The 25,336-nt window shown below is 35.3% G+C and overlaps 2 protein-coding genes across 2 annotated transcripts; one reads left to right on the forward strand and one right to left on the reverse strand.

Moving 5' to 3' along the window:
* Positions 1 to 232: 232 nt before the first annotated feature.
* Positions 233 to 10,161, reverse strand: LOC142639703 (vacuolar protein sorting-associated protein 45 homolog). Its single transcript, XM_075813848.1, has 13 exons — positions 9,779 to 10,161; positions 9,073 to 9,274; positions 8,842 to 8,921; positions 8,115 to 8,342; positions 7,531 to 7,656; positions 7,335 to 7,415; positions 7,103 to 7,244; positions 6,815 to 6,993; positions 4,406 to 4,561; positions 4,158 to 4,265; positions 3,953 to 4,074; positions 1,517 to 1,648; positions 233 to 967 (listed from the first exon to the last, which is right to left on the reverse strand). Exons 1-13 carry the CDS (start codon positions 9,866 to 9,868, stop codon positions 907 to 909), a joined length of 1,707 nt encoding a protein of 568 aa, XP_075669963.1. The 5' UTR covers positions 9,869 to 10,161; the 3' UTR covers positions 233 to 906.
* A 7,491-nt stretch (positions 10,162 to 17,652) lies between these two features.
* On the forward strand, positions 17,653 to 21,191 carry LOC142622425 (uncharacterized). Its single transcript, XM_075795888.1, has 2 exons — positions 17,653 to 17,838; positions 18,540 to 21,191. The coding sequence occupies exon 2, from the start codon at positions 18,560 to 18,562 to the stop codon at positions 21,017 to 21,019; it is 2,460 nt and encodes an 819-aa protein (XP_075652003.1). The 5' UTR covers positions 17,653 to 17,838; positions 18,540 to 18,559; the 3' UTR covers positions 21,020 to 21,191.
* The last annotated feature ends 4,145 nt before the right edge of the window (positions 21,192 to 25,336 follow it).

A 25,336-nucleotide genomic window follows, 5' to 3' on the forward strand; every position in this document is an offset into this window, starting at 1 on the left:
AGATTGATATCACAATTCACAACCATCCTTCTTTAGTAAGTAAAAAGAATCAGGTAGTACATTTCCGCAGCAATCTACAAGCAGCTTGGTTATATGACCGATTGTCTGTGTTTGCGTAAAGGCAAGCTTGCGTCGTTGGCAATTTGGAAGATGGCTAGAATGCAACAGTCGCATATAATTGGACACAATGCCAATCAAATTAAGCGAAAGATGCTGCCGATTATCAACAAAAAAAAAAAAAAAAGCAAAAGATGCTGCCTGATATTATTGATTCATCATACAACACACCAGGAAAAAAAAAATCCTGGTCAAAATATATGTAATCACCAGCACAGCAAAAGTTTCAATACCCGTTATATACACAGAAATATTCAAAAACTTCCCATGTCACCAGAACATTGATTTGCTAAAGTATAAACAAAAACCGTGGCCCTGACTCAACCATATGTGCCCAAATGTAACTTTTCACAATATTGTCCAATTATACAACTACCCAGGATATATCAAACATGTATACAACCAAAAAAAGAAATATATATATATATATATATATATATATATGTATGTATGTATGTATGTATGTGATTTTACATCTTTAACAATGCAAGGCAGTGCTGTTAAACAAGCGATATGGCTATCTGCAAATTGTTTCTCGTGAATCAGTAATATCTCATATTACCTAATGGATTTAGCCGCCTCAAAACCTATTTACCTTTTATTCCTTTGAAAATTGGTGAATATTGGATGTCTGATGCAAGAAAAGTGGGTTGATTCTGTTGACCCCCCATCAAGTCCCTCCTCCCAACATTCATTAACAATCTCACCACTGTGAGTCACTGGTCAAAAAGCTCCGTATAAAGCCATAAAAAATTATCTAAATGGCTCTCAAGACACATATGATGGGCTTCAAACCACTGCTGTGCTGGAACGAGCCATCCTTTGAGCTTCTTCCAAGTCCTTCAGAAACCTGCTTTTTTTTGCCAGAATGAATATTGGATCAGAGGAACATCATGTAAAGAAAGGATGGTTTCCACTTAACTACGTTCCATTGATTGACTAAACTAGCCTAAAATTATCACTATATAACTAAACATATCCTATACATATGACAGAAGTCTAAAATAAATACAATTTATGGCGATTTGTATTAGTTGAGATTTAAGTTCAGTAAAGTGTGACTGAAGTTATATGCTAGACGTCTGCTTACAACCTTCCAATCTCTAGGCTTGGGCCAAAATGGAACTCAAAAAAAAATTTTAAGAAGCTACAGATCATTGCATGCTAGCAACCTACATGGGATGAATAATGTCAAACCCAAATCCACAAGCACAAAAAAGTTTCACCAATTGTCATATTAACCTGAAGCAATCCAACCTACAACTACATTCTCAATTTTGCAGCTGATGCAAGAAAGATGAAGGCCATAGAAGTTTGCATTTAAAGCTAGTGTGTGCCAAGCATGAACCACAGATAGCATGCTTCTAAAATCACAATGATGATTCCAAAGCATACATACCTCTTAGAATTCAAAACCACAGAACCACCAAGTATAAAACGAATTCCAGAATTGCTGGCATTTTGTAGAGCAACAGAACGTGACTCTTCATATGTCGTCCCTCCAACAATGAATATGACTACTTCCTGTGGCCTGCTCAAAGATGAAGTGTTTATCATTCAAGCTATATTACCCAAAACCTTTTGAAAATCTTTATTTGAAGCCTATAACTTTCACTTTAAAGGCTATCTCACATATAAATTAATGTTCAATCCTACAACAGTCTGTCCATGCTTGAAAAGCCTTTACTGTAGGATGTAATAGCAAAATGAAGGGGAAAGATAGGAGACTTGAGTAAAAATGGTAGAGAGACTTTTTTTTTGATAGGCAAGAAAAAGTATTATCAAAAAAGGACTACTTCATGCAAAAAACATAAATCAGCCAAAGATTACAAACATTGTATACAAGAAAGAAGCGTATCTACAGACATCAGGACAGATTCACTAGATGTGAGTCCCCAAACCCAAGACCAATCAAACATGGTGTCAGCAATGGAGGCAAGCAGCTGATTGACTTAACTCTCCACATCCTCAAAAGTATGACTATTAAGCTCCCTCCAAGTACACCACATCAAACACAACGGAATCAAATACCAAATGTCGGATGAGTGTTTCCCAACCAATTCTTACATCCAAAAAGAAGATCTATCACTAGGGGAAACCCAAGAGACCCCAAAGGATCTAAGGACAAAATACCACAACTGATTTGCCTTTTCACAATGAATCAATAAATGATCCAGAGTCTCCCCACTATACCTACACATACAACACCCATCTACAATAGAGAAACCTCTTCTCCTCAAATTATCACTAGTAAGTATCTTCTCCCAAGCCGCAGTCCGAACAAAGAATGAAACCCATCTAGGTACCTTGACCCCCCAGATACCTTTCCAAGGAAATATGATAAAAAAGGAACCTCTTGGTGTATTATAATACCAGCGAATATCAAATTCCCCTTTCTTCTTTGGCACCCACCACATTTGATCCCCAACCTCCCTAGCAGGAGTATTATACTCCAATACAAAGAAAGTCCACTACTATCTCCAATTCCCAATCGTTAAAGGCATGATCAGGGGCATATATATCTGATTTTGACATCAACATCTACTTCTAGCTTACTATTACTTTTGTTTCTGGAATTTATAAACATTAATTTCATATCTTAGTCCTTTTTCCCCTCTTTTTAGCATTTTTTTATTGGTAATTACACAAGCTCACCCTCCACCTAGCTCTTACATGGGAAGGAGATTCTCTTTAAGCTAGACCTCATTGGTTTTAGTGTTTCTTTTGTACATGTCAATTTTATTTCTTTTGGGTCTTCTTTTAGTAAAGATCCCATGTACAAGGATTGTGCCCCTTTTTGCACTTAATGAAAACCATTATTTATATAATTTTTTATGTGTTTTCCTCGAAGACATCCCATGCACTAGGATTGCTCTTTCTTTTTTTTTTTTCCCCCTCTTAATAAAATTTATTACTTATCAAAATAATATATCTGATTTGGATGTCTGGTAGTATGGGAATCAAGATGCTACGTAGAAACAGTAATAGTTGCCATTAAATGAACTATAATCTAAGTTCTGGGGGTAGGCTAGATGGCTTAAGAACTGCCTGTCTTCAACAAATTGAGGGGACACAGCCACCTCAGTTAACTCTTATAAATCCCTATGACTGTATATAGCATAGTGTTACGGTGAAGCATCAATGCCCAAAATATATACAAGGCCAAACTCCCAAAGATAAGAAATGCCTAATTAATAAATCTTCCACCCTTGGTGTGTGACTTGCCATAAAATATGTGGATATAATGTGGTTGGCTTCAAATGAGCCATTTACGGACCAGAATACCTTTATTTCTTTGTATTGTTATTTTTTTTGGGGGAGGGGAGGGGGTTGGGGGTGGAAGTTACAGACCAGCATAACTTCTTCCAACAAGTGCTGAAAGTTAAGACATTTGCATCATATATCTGATGAGAGATAATATGTTATTTTAGACTGAGAAATTTGTATGAAGTGGGTCTTTCCTTGTAAACTCTTCTCATTATTAAATAGTAAAATTAGTTACATAACTAGTATTATCTTGGCACAAGATAAAATGCAAACATATATGTACATACATACAAACACACATACATGAACATGTACATGCACATGCATAACAAGTTCTGGTTGCCAGGATTTGCAGTCTGACCACAGGATATTCAGTTAAGCGCAGTTTTTCAGAAAATCTGGTTTTAGGCCATATTTGGATTGGTATGGAGTTCCTGATTGAATTGGTTGAATCGGCTGGTATGGTCCAGTTTTTAAAACAGTGGAAAGAAACCATGCTACCTTCCAAAACTTGCAAGAGATAAACTGCAACCTTTCTGGGAAGAAACAGTTATTTTAGAAAACAAACCTGCCCTGCTGAAAGTGATTGCCAACATATGGGTAGTCCACATCTCTCAACCGTCCCTTGAAAATGCTTTCCATGGTTTGGAACAAAAGAGGTTGGTGCTGGGTGTAAACATTCTCAACCCCCTACAGCAGGTGGGAAAATGATGTATAAGCAACTAACCACATCCGCAAGCTGAAAGCCTGAAAGTACAGTGTTTCTAACCAACCTTCAGTCCACGAGCCATGTTACGAGCAATATTCAAAAGATCTCGATTTCCAAAAAGATCCCCAGTTCGCTTATCAACACCTGCTTGCTTCAAGACGAACTGGACAAGCTGTCATACCATGATTGCCAATTTTTCAAAACCAGCGAATCATCTAAAATTTAGCAAGGACCACAACAATTTCAACAAATTTGCTGCTCTACTAAAGCATCAAAGCATGCAAAACAGAAATGCTGGTTTGCTTATTTTACCCCTGGTTTGTACTTGGCAGACCGAGAAGCCAGTTTGTTGAAAAGCTGCATCAATTGAACAGGGCTTTCCTTCTCGTAGCGCAAAGCATAGAGCATCACTAAGCGTAAACAGTCAATATCAGATACACTTTCATTGTTTAAAAGATTTGTCACTGCCTGCATTGAAGTTTGGCAAGGGAAGGTCATTGCTCAACATTCGAACCTTATACTATATATTTCCTGCTCTAATTTCAAGCTGTCAAATTCAGGTATTATCTCAAATCATATATCAGTAGGTAAGTCTATTGACACCACTGACCTTTTCACTCCCCCTCTCCAGTGTTTTGTGGTGCGCCCATGTAAGAGTACATGTGTCACAGAGAGAGAGGGGGGGGGGGGGGGTGTGTGAAAATGTCTCTAAAAATCGGTGCATGTAGCAACACTCAATATCAGTAGATGGACACTTTAAGGGCACAAACATGATATGCTAATATAAACAATAATTCAGAAGACCAAATAGCATTATAATCTTTTAACACAGAAAGGAAAATTAGGTAATCAAACAAGCAGTATTTATGTATTTATTGCACAGGCCTTTCATTTTAATGAGAAGACAAATTTTGTGTTAATCCTATTGAATAATGTCATTAACTTCTAATCGCCTATGAAACTTCAAAAAAACTTACATAAAACCTCTAGAGAAGCTATTTATCACCAACAAAAAAGAAACTGGCTTATCTGGCTTTTAAATCTCTCCAAAATGTGTTTGCTTATGGTTTTATCATATTCTAAAATATATTTTGAATCATTATTGTTTCTCCAACCATAAGATATTTGTATAATGCATATTCCATGCTCTTTAATCTCTCTCTCCCCTGTAACATTTTGTTGGCCTCTCTCAGTGTGCCTGCATGTTTGATGTGGTTAGTGTCGAAGTAATGGAATAACCATATGTTTGAAGATGCTGATAGATCCCTTGAGCAACTGCAATCTCTGCTGATCCATACCTTGTTTGATTGGGCTAGGACATGGGGCTTTACAGTTTGTAATTCCATTATTGACTTCAAAAACTCCATGGTACCTTCTATATAATTGCTTGTAATTTTAAATACTTTGAATTCATCATAGTGAACACAGTATTTCTCATTTTCAATTAAACTAATATTAAAAAAAAAGATGTTAAAGAGAAAAGAAAGAGGGAATTGAAAGTAAGAACAGAACATTAAGACCAAAGTTCCCTCAATACTCAAAACACTCATTTTTTTATTAATCAACTCCATCTTTCTTTAAGTGCAATGACACTTGTATAGACTCTAGATCTTAACTTTTCCCAATAGAACTAGAAGTCTTCCTTTGACTAATAAACAAACTCCTAAATGAATTGGACCAAAGACCACACATAAAAGCCCATAACTAAGACAGCCTTACCCATTAGTAAATTTAAACCCAAGGCCAACAACTGACCAACAACCAACAATTATGTAATTATTATTTTTTACATACTTAGAAAGATACCCCTAACTCTAGAAAAAACCAAATACCAGACCACCTTCCTACCTTCCCTGTCCAACTTCTCCCCACTATGCCGCTGCAACCCCAACCCCCCCCCCCCCCCCCCACCCACCCCCCACCCCCCCATAAGATAACCCAGAAGCTCCTCCCACCACCACCTACTAACTTTTTGTAGGTTTTAACATGAATTTTGTGCAACCTTAGTCCCAAAATTTTGGGGTTGGCTATGGATCCTCAACAGGTTAGTTAGGATTGACCAAATGTACTATTTTCCTCCATTCTAGTCTATTCTTTTCCTCAACAGATTAGATTTTGCGCAACCAAATGGTAGAAAATTATTTTCAGGGTCTCAATAAAAAAAAACAATTTATTTTCCTTGAAAATATTGTGTAATGCTTTACAAATAGTAACACAGGGAGCTAGTAATGCAGTTGCTGTTGGTGTAGCCACTCAAGTTTATTATAAGTTCCAATGTGTAAAACTAAAAAACTTCTTTCACCAGGTCATCATTTTTCTTTTATATATATTTTAACAAATTACAATTTGTAAATTCATTTCCCCACCATATTTGAACATTGGGTAAATAACATAACCCATCTTAATGTCTGCTGAGTGTATGTGCATACAACAAATTGATCCAAGACAACACTTTTTCTTCAACCTTCTTTACAAGGATAATCTACTCATTGCGCTTGATTCATGATCATATAGCTGTCCAGAAAATAATATCATATCCTCAATTTATAAGAACTGATTGTTGTGGGACTACAAATGTGAAACCATACTTATGCATCTTATAATAATTTCTATTATAAATTATCTAGAAAAACATGTATCTAAGTAGGCTCATGGATAGATATGAAGTAACATAAACAATATTTAGAGAAAAACAAGACACTATACAATTGATTACACTACCTCAAGTGCTGCCACTTGACCACCATTACAAGCCAACTCCTGCTCTGTTTGTGAAACTAACATGAGTTTTCTCTCTTCAACTATCTTGCTCATTTCTGTGACCAATGTCACATGCTTTGAAACATTTCCATGCATTTTTCTGTACTCAGGGTAATTGTCAACAAATTTGGCCATGTCTTCTGCAGAAATTCAAAATGTTGGAATGGTGGAATGTTATACCTCAAGCAACCGTGCTCATTTAGTAACAAAATATCTCGTAAATCTGAATTTATCAAGCTTCATACAAACCTATTGTCTGGATGCTCTGGTTACTCTTTGAAATCTGCTGAAATTCATCTACCAATCGCTTGATATTCATCCCAATATCTCCAAAATTCTCATACATGTTAGCTTTGAAAAAGACATCTTGCTCTGATGACAACACAACCTCCTGTGAGTATGAATTGAACAAAGACCATTTTCTTAGCAACATAAACCATAAAAATAAATATGTGCACTATACAAGGAAATGCAATGCAACCTGTTGATCCTTTGGAAGTTTGCCAATGTTTCTCATATCGACCTTGTTGTCTTGAATACCTATCAATTCATGAACCATTGCCTATGGAACATGATATAATAATGAGTTCAATACATAATAAAACCATCCATGTTATATCAAAACAAAGAGGCATTTCTCATACAAATAGTAAACCTGTACTGACAACCCCAAATACCTGATATGTCCACTGGTTTAGCAACGGGGCCACAGGATCATCCCTCCTATCAATTACCAGCAACAATGGGGAAACTTCCATTCGTCTGAAATCAAAAAGCCCACTTTCCTGCTGGTACATCAGCCTCTGATACATCCCAAAAAAGAATAAAAGTCAGGTTTCTATGTACCTAATATTAGAAGAAGAAACTGCATCCAATAAAATAAACAACGATACAAAATATCATGAATACACAAATCATCAATCAGTTTCTTGGAAAAAAAAACTACGCATGTGAGTGCATGAAATTCTGAAAACAGATCTCCTGGTGTGTCTATGACATCCAGGTTTCAAATCCCCCCTCCCCTGTTGTAATTATTGAATTTTCAATTAAAAAAAATTTACACAAAAAAAAAAAAGAAATTCTGAAAAAAGAATGTGCAAAACTAATATGAAACTCAGTGATACATATATCATGAACAAGTAATATCTACATGTGTGTGTATTAAATTCTGAAATCAGAATGCGCAAAATTCATATCAAACTCAGTAATACATATCATGAACAAGTAATATCTACACTACAGTTTCTAGTACTTCACTTACAGCCGTTTCATGTGCTATCCTCTTAGCAATATCAGAAGTCCTTTGATATCTAATAATAGGTCTTCCTTTTAAGGACAAAAAAATGGATGCAATACCATCAACAACTCGGTCACAGAAGTGCGGCAAATTTGAAGTATCTACAACTGCTGGGAGCATATAAATGTGATTTGATGGCATATTCAAAGTGAAATGGTATGGATCAACTGCTACAAAGTCTGCATAAAATTCCTGCAAGATTAAGATAATAATTTTTTATAAGTAATAGAAATTCTATTCTAACTTAATCGGAGTGTATGTGTGTATGAAACTCCCTTCTGAAGACTTGAACCTCAGCCCTTACATCTTACATCCCACACCCCACAAGCACTTATATTTGTGGAGTGACTATCGCATCAAGGGTGCACGAGGGTTTGAGATAATAATTATATCTAACTTTGAAGTTAATATGAGGTGACAAACAACGAGGTCAAATAAGATAACATCCACTCATGCATCAGAACAAGAATTAGAACCATGTTTAACCAACCCCATAAATGCAAGCCCGTGACAATGACATGCTAATGGTACCATAAGTTTACCCATTTTTTCCCAAATTATGATATATTTCCAAATTTGAGCTGAATATGAATTTTCAGAATAGCTAAAATGAAAAACAGTAATGTAAAATATCAACCACAAATTTTTTTTTAGTAAATGCAAAACAGCGTTTAGTCAGTGAAAGAGTTACCTGAATCTGCTGGACAACTTCCTGTTCATCTGAATCAGCTAAATTATGAATCTGAGTATCCTTCAATATATTGGAGAAAACTGTACGAAACTCAGTATACAAACAAAGAAAGCTTCAAATCAACAGCTAAAAATCACTAACGTAAATTTTGAAACTTTTTGAAGTACAATTTCAGTGGCAAGATGACATTGTTGCTCCTCTCAAATTATAAGGTAATTAAACAAAACTTACATAGGTGGTACTCTCCGAATCTAGGACTAGCTAGCTGTCGCCGCAAATGCTGGATATTCTCTGACCTGGGGCGAAGGAAGTAAACTGCCTTAAGATGTGACATAGATTCTTTTGACTTGGAAATGGAATCTACCAATTCTACCAAGAATACTTCTTTCTGAAGAAGCTCCGACTGCGAATACCCGACACTAACTACACTAACCTGCAAATCATTAATCAAATTGATGAGCATCCCTCTTTTCCCGCTTAAACCCACTAGACCCAATTCGTATGTAACAAACACAATGCGGCATTGTCAGATTAGCTAATCCTCGTGAAAAAATCGAATGGCCACATTAGCAATTCAAGCTAACAATCTCTCATACAATAAGGGTTTCATAAAAAAATTTTAAAAAAAAAAATCACCAGAATTCACAATTTTTCACGACAATAAATTTGTACACGTGACAGCACGCGTGCACACAATACAATGAAGCATTGTCAGATACTCGAAGAGGTCTGAACACATTCGATTAGAAAAAAGGAAATCCAAATCCGTTGAATTGAAGCCTTTAATAGTTACACGTAAAAGGGGGAAATTCAATTGCTCCTCGAAATTTATAAATCATTTCCGTCAAACTTTCTAGGAATCCAAAATCCAAATAGAGAGTGGATATAAAATGATAAAAAGAGAAATGAAAAGAGGAGTGTTTGGGAATGAGGATACCGTGTGAGAATCGAGGATGAGAACCTTCATGCCAGAGATGTCCTGCAGCATCCGGTTGATGTAATCGCGTACGGCCGATACTAGCACCATGTTTGGGCTCCACTCCGATCTACGGCTGCGATCTAACGACGATGATGGTTGATGGAGTTGAATAGCAAATTTGTGATGGATTTTCGGATTCGAAGCGAGAGGAGTTGAGAGTCAGGTTAGGTGGTTAGATCTGCGACTGCGACCAGAGAATGCATGAGACAAATCCAATTTTGAAACGCACCGATTCAGGTAGAAGCCATTAACCGCTCCCCCATCTTCAAAGTTCAAACAAACTAGAAGATGTTTTGCCACCAAAATAAAATAATAATAATAAAAAAGGAAAAAAGAAAAAGAAAAATGCAAATTGCCCGTATCACTATTTATTTCAATCTTCTTGATTTTTTTTTTTTTTTCAAATAACTATCCTATGCTAACAATATCGTTAGTTGCCCGGATTAAAAAGAATGTGAGAAATTAGTATATCGAGTTTTTAAAACTCGAGATTCATATAAAACTCAAGTTTTTAATACTCGATTTTAGAGGTTTTTCATATCTTGACGTGGACCAAGTTTTTTCACGTGGATATCGAGTTTATAAAACTCCATTTAGAAAATCGAGTGTCCAAAACTCGATTTCTAATCCATGTTTTTACTAAAACCGAGTTTTAGAAACACGTTTTTGACCACTTAAAACCTAAATTCTGGCCTCACTCGTCACTCTCGCTTTCGTATCGGACAGTATCACTCTCAGACACTCTCACTCTCACTCTCACGCTCACGCTCACACTCATTCTTCTTCTTCTTCTTCTTCTTCTTCTTCTTCTTCTTCGCCAGCTCCACCTTCGATTCCAGTCCTCAAGAGCGCACTCAAGCTCCCCAAACCCACTGCTCCCATTACAGGATCTCGAGTCTTTCCCCACTGCTTCCATTGACCCACCGTGCCGAAGGTACTCTCTCTCTCTACTGAATACTCTCTCTCTCTCTCTCTCTTTCTCTAATTTTGGAATTTCATGATTTTGGGTTTTGGTGATTCATGTTTGGTTTCCGAGAAAAAAAATTGAGGTTTAGGATGATAGAGAGCTCTTATGAGACCTTGCTTAGTTAGTCTAAATTGAATTGAGTCTTTATTGTTTATTTGCTACTGCATCAGTTTTAATTAAGTATTCCTGAAATTAGGTCAATCTAGTAAATGAGTTTTTATTGTTTATTTGCTACTGCCCATGAAGCATACACACACCCACATAGATAACACCATTTTTATGTAGAATGAAAAGGTATAAAGTGAACCAAGAATGACAAATTTTAAGAAAACACACACACACATACTTCAAAGTTGGTTTGGATAGGATAGAATGGCAAAAAAGCATACCTGAGGCTGACTTTGATTTGTCTGTTGAGGATCTATAATCGAGCCCCACATATTGGGCTTAAGGCTTTGTTGTTAGTGGTGTTGTATAGGAAAAAGTTGGTTGGTTTCTTTCTGATTTTCTACGCTTTATGTGTCTTGCAGATTGCAAATCAACTTGGTTGAGTGGTTGCAAGCATTGGGAGAAAGCCTTTGAAGGTCTTGGTCCAAGTAAATACCAATGGAGAAGAATGTTAGTTGATTATGTCTGCTGATTTTGTTAAATAACTTTCTTTTTTTTTAATTGGTTATCTATAGTGCATGATAAATTTACCTATTTCTTGTGGATTTGATTAGTCTGGCTTAAATTCCAAAATCTGACCTGTTATGGCTACTTGAACAGTAGAATGACATGCTATAACAATTAATTTGGTTATGTCGTACAACATTTTGTTTTTGAAACTCATAGTATCAATCAGCATTTGGATTAATTTATAGGTTTTGTAATTCCTTGTTTATATGTTTTATTGTTAAACTGGTTGAGTAGTAGTGGTCTGTAATCTGCATGGTAATATTATTTATTGAAAATGAGCTATGGTTTTATTTTTCCCCTATTTTTTTCATGTGAAGTTTTAGTACCTATTTTATCCATAGATGTGCCTCAGTTGTCTTTTAGCATTTGTGATTTGGTGATGAAGGTTAATACATCCATTCTCTCTGTTAGGCATCTTGTTTTAAGCATTCCAAAATAATTACACAAACAAACAAACAAACCCTGAAAAATGAAAATCACTCTAAAAATGTCAGGAATTGTTGAGGTTATTAGTAAGTGAACAGTGTCGTTTTGTCTTCTACTATTCAAATTTGAACTCTTTATTTTTTTGGGGGCCTATTGATATGTATGGGTTTCTTTTTTTGTTGGGTAATAGATCTGGGCTGTTTTTTTTTTTGTTTTTTTTTGTGGTCAAATTAAGATAGGACTAGCCGCCCCAAGTTTAAAACTTCCTCATGAAAAAAAAAAATTTATAAATTGAGTATTCTAGGTGACAGATTGTTTTGATTCTAATTAAGGCCCATTTATGTTTAAGACTAATAATAATATGTTATAGATTGTAAGATTCATTCCACTCCAAAAGACAGAAAGGAAAGAAGTTTTTTTTTTTTTTTAATTTGCTAAAAAAGAAGCAAATCAAATATAAAAGGATTTTTTTTTCCAATAAGAAAAATAATAAGGACTAAAGAAGCATTGTATTTTGTGTTCTTACAATTATAATAACAAAAACTAAAGTTCACATGTTATTAATACCAATATCAACATTTTAATTTTGATTACAATAAAAATTTAGGCATTATATTATGTATTGTATTGTTCTTAGAAGTGAAAGAGATGGATTTAAATTACATATGGTAATGAATGTGTTTGATATTTTATATCGTTATGTGAAATCATTGTGTTGTGGTAATGCCTGATTTGTGATGACTCTCACACCAAAAAATGTATGTTTGCCACTATGTATGATAGAACAGTAGCACAGTAGCACTCTTTGCAGCATGGAGCTTGGGATCGATGATGAGCCAGAGATTGTGCGCCCTGGTCCAGAAGATCCTTCATTGTTGATGGAACAACTGCATCATCGATCAGAGGACATTTGGAATGGCGAGGTGAAATATCTAGTTCTAACAACCACTTTAATTTTTACGTTGTCTTTGACTTTTAGCAAGTTCTTTCGAAGTTGTATATCTAGTTCTAATGACCGCTATAATTTTTATCCATTTTGCAGGACCCAGGCCCACTTACGTGCCATGGTTGCGCTAAGGAGATGACAAACATCACGATGCAAGATAATCGGGTGATTGACATTATCAAGTTGGTGGGGCTAGAAGGATTGTTTAGGGCCCATTCCAGAGAGATAGATCACTACCTAATATCGGTCCTAGTTGAGCGATGGCGGCCGGAGACTCATACATTCCATCTTCCACGTGGTGAGATGTCAATCACCCTAGAAGATGTGGAGGTCATTTTGGGACTTCCTATAGACGGTGAGGTCTTGGTTGGGCCGACTGTTGTGGAGGGTGGGGATTGGAGGCGACTGTGCGAGGAGTTGCTTGGTTTTGAAGTTCCACGGAATGACAACAAAACTCTGGTGGGACAAAGAATTCTCATCAGCCGCCTTTTTGAGCGCATTGAAGAGCCACTGCCTCATGATGCAGCGGAGATGCAAATACATCAGTATGCCGCTATATATTAGCACTACTAAGGGATAAGATTTTCATGGACAAGTCAAGAGATAGGGTGCATTTGATGTTCTTGGAGTTCCTGCGGAACCTTCGTGATCCGCGACAGTATAGTTGGGGTAGTGGTTGCCTGGCATGGTTGTATAAAGAGTTGTGTCGGGCAAGCCATAAAGAGTCATCACAGATTGGTGGGGCATTGCAATTGGTCCAGTATTGGGCATGGGCGAGGTTGTCATTCTTGTGCCCGAGGATAGAGCCCCCACCTAGATGTGATTATGGCCCATGGCCAAATGCTCCACTTGTATTTAAGTAAGTAATTGCATGATATTCAGTGTGTTATGGAATTTACTCTTTTTACTTACTAAGTGGCATTATATTATCTTATGTTATTCGCTCATAACTGTAGGTGGGTGCGGGTAACATTATCCTCTACATGTGTAGAATACTCATATTGAGCATCCAGAACTATAACCTGTAAACTTGTGGTTGCTTGTTGGAATTCCTCGATACCAACTTCTGCACGACTGTATGTACAACTCAATCATAGTCACTTCGGTCATTCTCTCTAACTTGTCAAACATCATCTTTACATGTTTGTCTGCTTTTATCGCCATATACTTGTAATTAATCTTCTCCTTGAAGATTTTAGTTGGCATACGATAAGTAATTTGTACGTTGTGCAAAGCAGGATTCACACACAATTCTTCCATAACTGTCTTCTTCAATTTATCAAGGGTCTTCAACCTACGATCAATATGGGTGAACTCCATGTTTATACCCAACCTTGCAAATGGCAATCCCTGGTCCGCATCGGCGTTCTTAAGCGGACCATCATAGTATAGGACGATATCAATTCCACTCATTGTGAACCTATTCGAGTCAAGTTACTATGTTAGTTAACAAAACAAAGCAAGTCATCAACCTCACATTTCAAAATTGTACAGATGATTAATAAAAAAGTTTATAAATTATAGCTAACACCCAAGTTCAAAGACTAGATGATACTTTCTTCCCCTTTCAGCTTGAAAAACTTAACCAACAAACTTATTAGAGTATTACATAATATATTGTTCAGAGTTAAGAATAATTAAAGAAAAAAAAAAACAGTGAAAGAATAGGAAATAGAAAAAATTTGAATGGGTGTCAAATGATTAATCAAAAGTTCACAAATTTATTATTCAATTTCAAAGACTAGACCATATTCTGTCTCCTCCCAACTTGGAAAACTTAACCCAGAAACCAATTGGAGTGGCACATAGTAGGAAGGACACAAAATTTTTCACAACTAATGTTGACAAGAGACCTATTGTGATAATGTACGATAATACAATGTAGCAATAGTCAGTTTAAGTGAACGTGATGTTATTCCAATTTACAACAAATCATGTCAATAGTTGGGAAGCGGACTTGCTATACATGCATTATATGTATCATTTGAGGCATAACAGACTTGAACAGTATTAGCCCTTATAATTCTTGCAACACCAGCACATACATTCAAGGCTTAAAGCAAATTGCAAAACTTCTATTTTCTTTAACTTAATATATACCAAAAATAGGCAAATCCCGGAAATAGGTTAAATTATCACTCAATTTCACAAAACAAAAACTTAACCCATTTCATGTATATTGTTCAGAGTTAGAGTAATTCATGAAAAGAGAGAGAACAGTCAAAAAATGGGTCAAACAAACAATAATGGAAAAAAAAAATGAAATTTAACAATAAAAAAATGGGTCAAACAAAGTAATGTATCTTAACTAAGTTATGTTAACTATCTACAAAATAAATAGTCAAAATCTTTTAACCTACACCCAACAACAAATAATTCCCAACTACAATGAAACCCATACCTGATATATGAATTTGTTGAGAGGGAGGAGCAGTGAGAGAGGCAATGTGAGTGTGGGTGAGGCAGTGAGAGCAAAGTGAGTGTGGACTGATATGAGTACAGGTGAGAGAGTTCACTTGAGTGTGGATTGATATGAGTGTGGGTGAGAGAGTTCTAAGTGAGGCTGAGTGGATGAGGAAGAGAGAGCTGTTCTAAGTGTGTGTGCGTGAGTGCGTATTTAAGATTTGCCCAGCTAAACTCGAGTCTCTAAGACTCGAGATCTTAGTAATTTTTAATTAAATTTAAAGTCTTATAGACTCGAAATCTATGTGTCAAAAATGTTTACTTCAAGAAAATCGAGTGTTTAAGACTTGATTTTCTGTTTCAAAGAACTCGAGTATTTAAAACTTGAGATCTATGTGGCGTTTTCTGTCCACCTCATCATTTACAATACGGCTAAAAGCAAGTCTTTGAGACTCGAGTTTCACACACATCTTGAGTTTCTGAAACTCGAGATGCTAGTTTCCTTAAAACTTCAAAACCTACGTTAACTTATTATATATTTTGTCCCTACTGCGTTAGCATGCAAATTCCTTCCAATCTTCTTAACTTTACTTTCATTTCAATTTAATCCTTTAAATTTTAAATTTATTTAATTTTAAATTTACTCGATTTAAGTTTTTGTTCAATTTCATTATTAAAAAAAAATGTTTTTCTTATGTGAAAAAAAATTTATAAAATTTTTTGTTATTAGTTAATTTCGATCAACTTAAAGGTTGCAATTTTCATTTTAACAAAAAAATAAAAATAAAAAAACTAAATGCCATTTTTTCTAAGTTCAACGATGTTTTGCTAACATGATTAATTAGCCACATGGTTAAAAAAAAAATTACAAACTTACAATTACAACTACGTGTAAATTATAAAGAAAAATAATTTATGAAAGACCATTTTTTTTCTTTTTTGGAAAATGTTTGAAGAGAATACAATGCTATACAAAATATTGTTGGGAATTTTTTTTTTCATCCTCTTTTGTTATTGGTTAGCTCCAACCTCTTAGGCTTGTGTCCACATTGTAGCCTAAACTAGGCTAAAGACCTTTAGAATTAGGATTAAGACCCAAATCGCCTTTTGAGCTCTTTCTTCTCCTAGATTAGGATTAAGACCCAATTACCTCGACCTCTTTCTCCTCTAGCTTGGCCGACATGCTTGCTACCACCATTGCTAAAGCCTATCTTGCAAAGAAGTTACAGGTTTTTGTTGGAATTAGAAAGTGTTTTCATTTATTAGGCAAAGAAGATGAAGCCCATCTCATCAGTCATGACAAGGATTATTTAAGCCTAATGTTTTCTTCTTGCACATAGTTGGAAGTTTTTTTGTAGGAATTGTGAGTAGATTTGTGGTGTTTTGTTGATCGGGAAATTTCCTTTTCCTTGTCCTTGATCCCATATTTTCAAAGTGATACGGTAACTTAAAAAAAAAAATTGCTAGGCTCCTATTGACCAATGCCATAAAAATCTATTTTTATTGGGTTTCAAAGTAAGTCTATTGACATTGTGGACTATTGAGAATTTGAGATGGTCCATTGGCATTCCCTAGGGGAGGGGAGGAGAATCGGGTAGTAGTAGGTGATTCTACTCGAGCTTTAAAAAAAGTATGTTTATGAATGAAAAAAAAAAACTTTAATTTTTTCACAATACTTTGTTATTTTACTGTTAACTATATCAAAATTTTTAATCTGGTTAATGTTGCAAATTATTTTGATATAAGACCAAAATATTATGACTAAACTATCATATTTAAAATATTAGGAACCATTTTAAAATATGGTGTAAATGTTATGAATTAAAGTGATAATTAAACAAAAATAAACCACTTAAAAGTATTATTAAAAAAATGACATGTGCAATCCAAGATGGCATTCAGTCAACATAAAACTTTTTGTTTTAATCACACAAGTTATCAAGTCAGGTTTGTTCATGGTAAGGATAAATAAATAAATAAAAAGGCAAAATTGGTTATTAAACTTTTATTTTTAGGTGAAAAGGAAGATTCATTTTAATTATCTAACTTTGTTTTTGTCCAAATAAATGTTTTAAGTTTTAAATTTTTTTAATTTGGACCTTTCATCCAATTACTTTAAAAAATTGTCCTTAAGTATGCAATTAACTATTAAAAATATTTTTTAAAAAAATAATTAAAATTATTATCACATAAAATTTTTATAAAATATCTGAAATTGGATAAAAAACTTGAATTGAATAAATTTGAAACCTTAAAGAATTCAATTAAACGAAATTAAATTTAAAGTTTTAAAATGAATTTCAATTAAAAATTAATTTTTTTTGAGAAGAAATTTCAATAAAAAGAGAGTGGAATTTACATTTTACACTTATTTTTATTACCTAGGAGCAGTACCTACTGCTGCTAGTGTTAGCCAAAGCAGTTTCTTTGAAAAAAAAGAAAAGAAAAAAGCGTGAGCCTAAACCGGAGCTGCTTTCGACCCTCACACGTCCCTCAGCCGTTGGCCGTCTTCTCTTCTTGGCTGGAGAAAGTGAGACAGACAATTTCAAGGGTAACCATGGCCTTCGTAACCACCGTATAAGCCCGTTGCCAAGCTCAGTGAGTCTCTGCTTTCTATTCTATTTTGTTTTTCTTTGGTTGCTTAAGTTTAAATTTATTTGTTTTTCAATTTTCATCCAAACTTGAGTTGTAATTTGTGTTATGAAACCTAAAGGTTGTGCTACTTCTGTTGTATCAAAAAGCATGCTTTAGTATAAGTTGAGTGGTTGTTGGTGTTTAAATGTTAATGCCGTTTTTGTTTGCTTATTTGGGTATTTTGAGAATTAGTTTTGATGAATTTGGACGAGTTTATTCCTGTACTCTCTCTAGAATTCTTGCTCAATAAGTTTTTCTAGTACTACAGTCTTGCTGGTCATTGATCTGTAAAAAAGAAAAAAGAAAAAAAACTTACATTTGTCTTTTTTTTTTTCTTTGTGATTGTCATAGTGGCATAATGTGACTATTTATATTTGCTGAAAATTGAAGCAAAATTGACCATAGTTTCATTATGTATTTGTTGGGTTGTTGCTCCTATCAACTGGGGTTTCCAAGTTTTGGATTCTTTTGTTTTTAATCTGAAGTTTTGGGTGTGGTGTGTAATTGCATGAGCCTGGGTGAAATGCAAAAACTTTTAGCTCCTCAAGTATGAACAATGAAGGGCTTTAGACTCTATTGAATTTGTAATGTATTTGTTTGATTCTAATTTCTGTGTGTTTTTAATGGACATAACAATAGTATAATTTTGTTTACTTTTTGGGTAGGTGAGTGCCGATAGACTCAAATGGCAAGGCGTGTCCATCTTCTTCCCAAGCTCTTCCTCACTGCTCCAACCAAACCCCAAAATCCCATCTCAGTCCCTCTCTCCCAATCCCTCTGCTCAGCCTCTACCCCTGAAGACCCTACTAAAACCCCAACAGAAAATCAGAACCCTACCACCCTTCATGAAAAACAACGCCTTGATCAACTTCAAAAGCTCCGAATCCTCCTCCAACATGGCCAAATGGAAACCGCTCATAGGCTCATCAAGACCCTCGTTCACTCCAAAGATCCATTCTCTTCGCCCTCTGATCTTTTCACCCTCTTTTCCCTCTCTTCACCCTCCATGAAGCCTGCTTTCTCTGACATGCTATTGTTGGTTTGTTCAGAGTCCAAAATGACAACTGAAGCCACAGAATTGTATACCTTAATGAAGAAAGATGGTACTTTTCCTTCTTTGGCTTCTTTCAATATGTTGCTTGAGTCATTGGTGGCTTCAAAACAGTTTAAGAGAACACTGGATTTGTTTTCGGAGTTTTTGGAGTTGGGTATTCGACTTGATAGGTTCACGTATAGTAAGGCAATTCTGGCAGCGGTGAAGTTGGGGGACTTGAATAGGGCCTTTGAGTTGCTGAATAATATGAAGAATAGCAGGGTGAGTCCTAATGTGTTTGTTTACAATGTGTTGCTTAGTGGGTTGTGTAAAGAGAAGAGAATGAGGGATGCGGAGAAGGTTTTTGATGAAATGCTGAAGAGGAAGTTGGTGCCGAGTTTGGTTACATATAATACGTTGATTGATGGTTATTGTAAGGTTGGGGAATTGGAGGGTGCCTTTGGTTTGAGAGAAAGGATGAAGGCAGAGAATGTGGAGCCGAGTCTTGTTACGTTCAATTCATTGCTTAGTGGGCTTTGTCGGGCACGGAGAATGGATGATGCCAAGAGGATGTTGGAAGAAATGGAGGCCCATGCATTTGTGCCAGATGGATTTACTTATAGTATTCTATTCGATGGGCATTTGAGGTGTGGTGATGATGAGGCTTCATTGGCTTTGTATGAAGAAGCAATTGGAAAAGGTGTAAGGTTTAACAACTATACTTGTAGCATTTTGTTAAATGGATTGTGCAAAGAAGGGAAGATGGAAAAGGCAGAGAAGGTATTGAAGAAGCTAATTGAGAATGGACTTGTTCCAGATGAGGTAATGTATAACACTATTGTAAATGGATTTTGTCGAAGGGGTGATGTGGACAAAGCCATTTTGACGATTGAACAAATGGGAAGTCATGGGTTGCTGCCGAATTGCATCACTTTCAATACTTTAATTGACAAGTTTTGTAACATGGGGGAGATGGATAAGGCAGAGGAGTGGGTAAAGAAGATGGTAGAGAAAGGAGTTTCCCCAAATGTTGAGACATATAACACCCTTATTGATGGCTATGGACGAAAGTTATTGTTTGTTAGGTGTTTCCAGATTCTTGAAGAAATGGAAAATAAAGGGATAAAGCCAAATGTTGTAAGCTATGGTTCTCTCATACATTGTTTTTGCAAGGATGGTAAGCTTCTTGAAGCTGAGATAATCCTTAGGGATATGGTAGAAAGAGGGGTTTTGCCAAATGCACAGATATATAATATGCTCATTGATGGTAATTGTACGGCAGGGAAACTGAAAGATTGTTTTAGGTTTTTGGATGAAATGGTGAAAAATGGGATAGGAGCAACACTTGTAACCTACAATGTGCTCATTAATGGGCTCTGTAAAAGGGGAACAATGATAGAAGCCGAAGATTTGGTTTCCCAGATCACTTCTTGTGGTTATACTCCTGATGCTATCACATACAACTCCCTAATCTCGGGGTATTCCAATATAGGAAACATCCAGAAATGTCTCAACTTATATGAAAATATGAGGAAGTTGGGCATTAAACCTACTTTAAATACCTATCATCCTCTAATTAGGGCATGCAGTGAGAAAGATATAGTGCTTGTAGAGAATTTGTTTGATGAAATGTTACAGATGGGTTTGTCTCCTGATCGAGTTGTATATAATGCACTTATTTACAGTTATGCAAAACATGGTGACGTTCAAAAGGCATTTGCTTTGTATCGTGAGATGATAGACCAGGGTATTCGTGCTGACAAGATGACCTATAATAGCTTGATTCTGGGGAACTTTAGAGAGGGAAAGTTGTCTGGAGTAAAGGATATTGTTAATGATATGAAGGCTAAAGGATTTGTTCCTAAAGCTGATACTTATAACATACTTGTTAAGGGGCATTGTGAACAAAAGGATTTCACAGGGGCATATTTTTGGTACAGAGACATGTCTGATAACGGCTTTCCCCTAAATGCCTGTACATTCAATGAGCTCATCACTGGCCTTCGACAGGAGGGGAGGTTGCAAGAGGCCCAGATTGTTTGCTCTGAAATGAAGGTTAAACTAATGGATGATTGGAGCATCACTGATAAACTTTCTGTTGTTGCCCAATAGAAAGATGTTTGGACTGTGGTTAAGCTCTCAGCACATTATTTTGTTGAGAAAGAGAGACACAGATATTATATCAGAAAACTTGTTCCTTAGTTTCTCTATTGTAAACTTCTTCTGGCAATATACATGGTTATTTATTTATTTATTTTAAATGAAAAAAAAAAATTTCCAAGAAAAATACAAAAGCTTTGCTTTCCTTACACGAAAACTCACTCAAAGCAGATTTTGAGTGCAAAACTTAGGTACAGTTTTGTAGTTGAATTACATTAGGTCCTCCAATTAAATTCAAACACATGGTTGCATTAACCAATGAAGCATAAATAGTGTTATTTTTTCAAGGACAATAAATTCAATGTAGTTAGAATTGCTTATGGAACCCACAGATTTAAAAAAAAAAAATTAGATGTTTACATTCACAAATCTATTCGTTCTGCTTTTAAAAATAATACAATAAGCTGTTTTCATTAGGGAGCTCTGTATCCTTATTATACTAAAAAACATGTTTACTATTACATTTATAATTCCAGATATGTAGAGAGGGATACTGCATGTTTATTTATTGCTCAGGTTCTCTCACTCTGGAAAGGAGCTTGCTGGATATGAAAACTTAGCAGACGTGTCTTTTTCTTTTTTTTCCTTCAGGTTATTTTCTCCCTTGTATTTGGGAATACAAAAATGCATGAAATTATTTTTATACTTTCTTAAGTAGCATTAATGTATAATCTGATGATATGGTGGAAGAATATAATGTGCTGAAAAAGGAATTTTACAGAATCCTTTGTCAGTATCAAGTCATTAAAAAAAATTAAGTCATTCATGTAGATTTAATATGAGAATCTGGGTGAATTTGGTAAATGATAGTTATTGTATTTTGGTGAGACATAAATTTTCCTTGGATATTCTGGGGTTTTGAATTTTAGATGGGTTCTTATAATCAGGGTAAGGATTTGTCTATAATTGGGTTTTGGTAGATGATTGAATATATCTTCTGCATTATATAGTCCTAGGATAACAGTTTGGTATCATATATGTGACCATTTGAGATAGTTCATAGTTGCCTTAAATAATGAAATCAATTTATAGTAGATTTATGTTCCTTCTCTGCTTTTTAAGAATGTGTCTGTGTAGTCTGTAAATGAAGATGGCACGCAATTGTTTATTGACCTTCTTGTGCCTTTTGTTCAGGAAGTTTAAACATTGGGTTATGTTAATTATCAGGAGATATTGTAAGATTTTATTTTTATTTTTATATTTTAAATTCGTATTATTGATACTGTGTGTACGGGTTATGTAAATCATGTTTATATGTCCACCTCAAATACCTGGTCTCAACTTTTATGTCTAAATTTATTGCAGGAAGTTGCACAAATTGGTATGTTTATTTGAAACTGTATTATTTTTGTGGCTTTGTTCTCCTTTTTGTTTGAGCTCTGTTGTTCCTTTCATATCTGAATGACTCTTAAGCATAACCCTCGAAACTTCTTTTGAGTTTGGTGTGTCGCCTTGGCTTACTGTGAAGCTTTATAATTGTCTCCATATTTAATTCAATTATCCTTAATTTATTTCCTTTTTTTTTTTTTTGTGCTTCTCTGGTATTCTTAAATTTTATGGGGTTATGTGCACCCTTAGGGTTGTTGATAGTGAAAGGCCTTTTTTTTGGGGGGGGCTTTGGCTTATATGGTTTTTTACAGCAGCGTTATTCTGATTCAAGGAATTCATTATTTGAAAATTTTGCACCACCTTTATGATCATTATAACTTTATATAAGTATCATTCGTAAATCTCTTTTTCCAGTCTTGTTAGTACTGCTATTAATGTAATCATCATCCCATTCGTAAAGTCTTTCACATTGCAACCCCTTTTGAGTTTTTATCTCATCATGTGGGTTTAGTTAAAGTTCATACCCTGTTGACCAAAAGCACTAAAATTCATACTCTGCAAGACTGCAACTCCCTTTGGCCTTTCATTTTGTTTCCTCCTTTTGGTATGTGTATACTTTTTCCCATGAATTCTTCTGGTCTCTGTGCCTTCTTCACAGTTGCCTTGCCAGCATGTTTAATTAGATACATAAGATGCCACAGGCAAGGGCAAATTACTAAGCCAGTTGAAGTGGAAAGGTCAAGTGAGCCTGAAAGCCAGTTGAGTCTGATGAAAAGGCTGATCTCAATGAAGACAATGATCCTGAGGAGGTGATGAATGAAGAGGTTGAGTATGAAAAAGTAGAGGAAGAAGAGGAGGAAAAGGAGTAGGATACTGATAATGCCAATGGAGCTGGTGATAAGACAAAGGTTGAAGATGAGGATGAGAAAAAAAAATGCTGAACTTCTTGCCCTGTTGCTATGGTTCTGAAGTGTACATAGTTGGCATTCCCATGATGCTTAGGGGGACTTGGACCTTTTTTGTGGATCTATAGGTTAGCTCCATTTCTATAAAAAGTAATCTTATTAAGTGCCTTTTGTGAATATTTATATCAATGCCACTATGGTCATGACAACAGGTTCAAATTATGAAAGACGAAGATTCTGGTGAGAACAAGGGCTTTGCATTTGTGACCTTTAGAAGTGCAGAGAATTAGCCTCTAAAGTCATTGATGAGCTGAATAATACTGAATTTAAGGTAACATAACCTTCTGTGGATCATTTCTTATTGCCTTTCCCCCACATAAGCTGACGACTTAATGGGAAGTTGAATATTGAGTTTGAGTAAAATTATTATTGTTAGCTCAAAGATTAAGATTAGCCTTTCTTAGAACTTTTAAATTTTTTTTGGGTAAATTGCAAAATACACCCCTAAAGATTGGGGTTGTTTGAATTTTACGCCTTAAAGTTTAGTTGTTAAGTAACATACTGACATGTTGATGTGTATTTTTTTTTTTGGGCCAAATCAGCCTCCCAAAACGACGCCATTTCACTTAAAATAAAGACCATTATTGGTGCTTCCAAAACGACACTGTTTTTTGGAGTTGATTTGGCAAAAAGAAAAAGAAAAAATATACATCAGCAGGTCAGCGTGTCATTTAACACCCAAAACTAATAGAGGGTGGAGTTTTGCTAACAAACCAAACTTTAGGATGTAAAATCTAATTTTTCAAACTTCAGGATGTAAAATCCAAATAATCTCAAACTTTAGGGATGTATTTTGCAATTTACCTAAATTTTTTTAAGATCATTTTCTTATGGGGTATTTGCTGTTATTTATGTATGCTGCAATTGTTAAATGCTTTTGTGTAAACCCTTTATCTCCATGGTGAAAAAATAAAATGTTCAACATCTCAAGCAAAGCAGGGTTCATTCATTGGTAATGTTCCTAGAAGCTGGGGTGAGCAGGATCTAAGGAAGGTTAAGGTTAGCGTGAACTAGTTATACATCTTTATGGTAGTTACTGCTGTGGAACTGGTTAAGGTCAGCGTGAACTAGTTATACATCTTTATGGTAGTTACTGCTGTGGAACTGGTTAAGGTCAGCGTGAACTAGTTATAAATATTTATGGTAGTTTCTATAAATATATTTATTATTAATAGTTGATATTGTTTGTTTATACTTTATATTTTGTTTATTTTCCGAATTCCCTGTGCCTTTAAAAAATTGATGTTTTACCACAGCCAGTGGTTTGGTTCTTTTGTGTGGGTTACAACTTACCAGTGTCACGTCTATGTACTCATTTTATAAAGGTCAACTAATTTTGTAACTAAATTTTGTCTTTTTATAAAACTCTTGGTCACAAGATGCAAAGAATCCAAGCAATAATCGGGGCTTTGCTTTTGTTGACTACCATATCCATGCATGTGCCGAGTATTCAGCAGAAGGTGATGAAACTCAAAATTTAAGCTAGGTGATAATGCCCCAGCTGTGAGCTGGGCTGACCCAAAAAATGCTGATTCTTCTGCTGTTTCATAGGTCTTGTAAATTTTTTTCTTTTCTTTATATAAAACTTATAGCTAGGAGTCCACATTTGAGGACCAAATATATCAGGTAATGTAACAGCAATGGAGCCACAATAATAATTATTATATATTTTTTTGGGGGGGTGGGGGGGGGGCATTAGTAGAATTATATATATATATATATATATATATATATATATATATATATATATATATAAATTATAAGAGGGAGGAAATGTTTTTTAAAAGCCAAGCCCCCTTCCCTCTGCCAGTGGGAACATCAATGCCATTGTCAATGCTTGACACAGGTGACGGGCAAAAATTACAAAAAAGTTTTCTTCTTCTTCTTCCTTTTCTTTTTGTTGGATGAAGTTCTTGAGGATTTAATGGGATGATATTTGGGAATGTAATTGTGACTTCATGTAATCCTTGAAACA

The sequence above is a fragment of the Castanea sativa genome, chromosome 1 (genome assembly GCF_040712315.1).
Source record: "Castanea sativa cultivar Marrone di Chiusa Pesio chromosome 1, ASM4071231v1".
In the NCBI taxonomy this organism is placed as follows: Eukaryota; Viridiplantae; Streptophyta; class Magnoliopsida; order Fagales; family Fagaceae; genus Castanea; species Castanea sativa.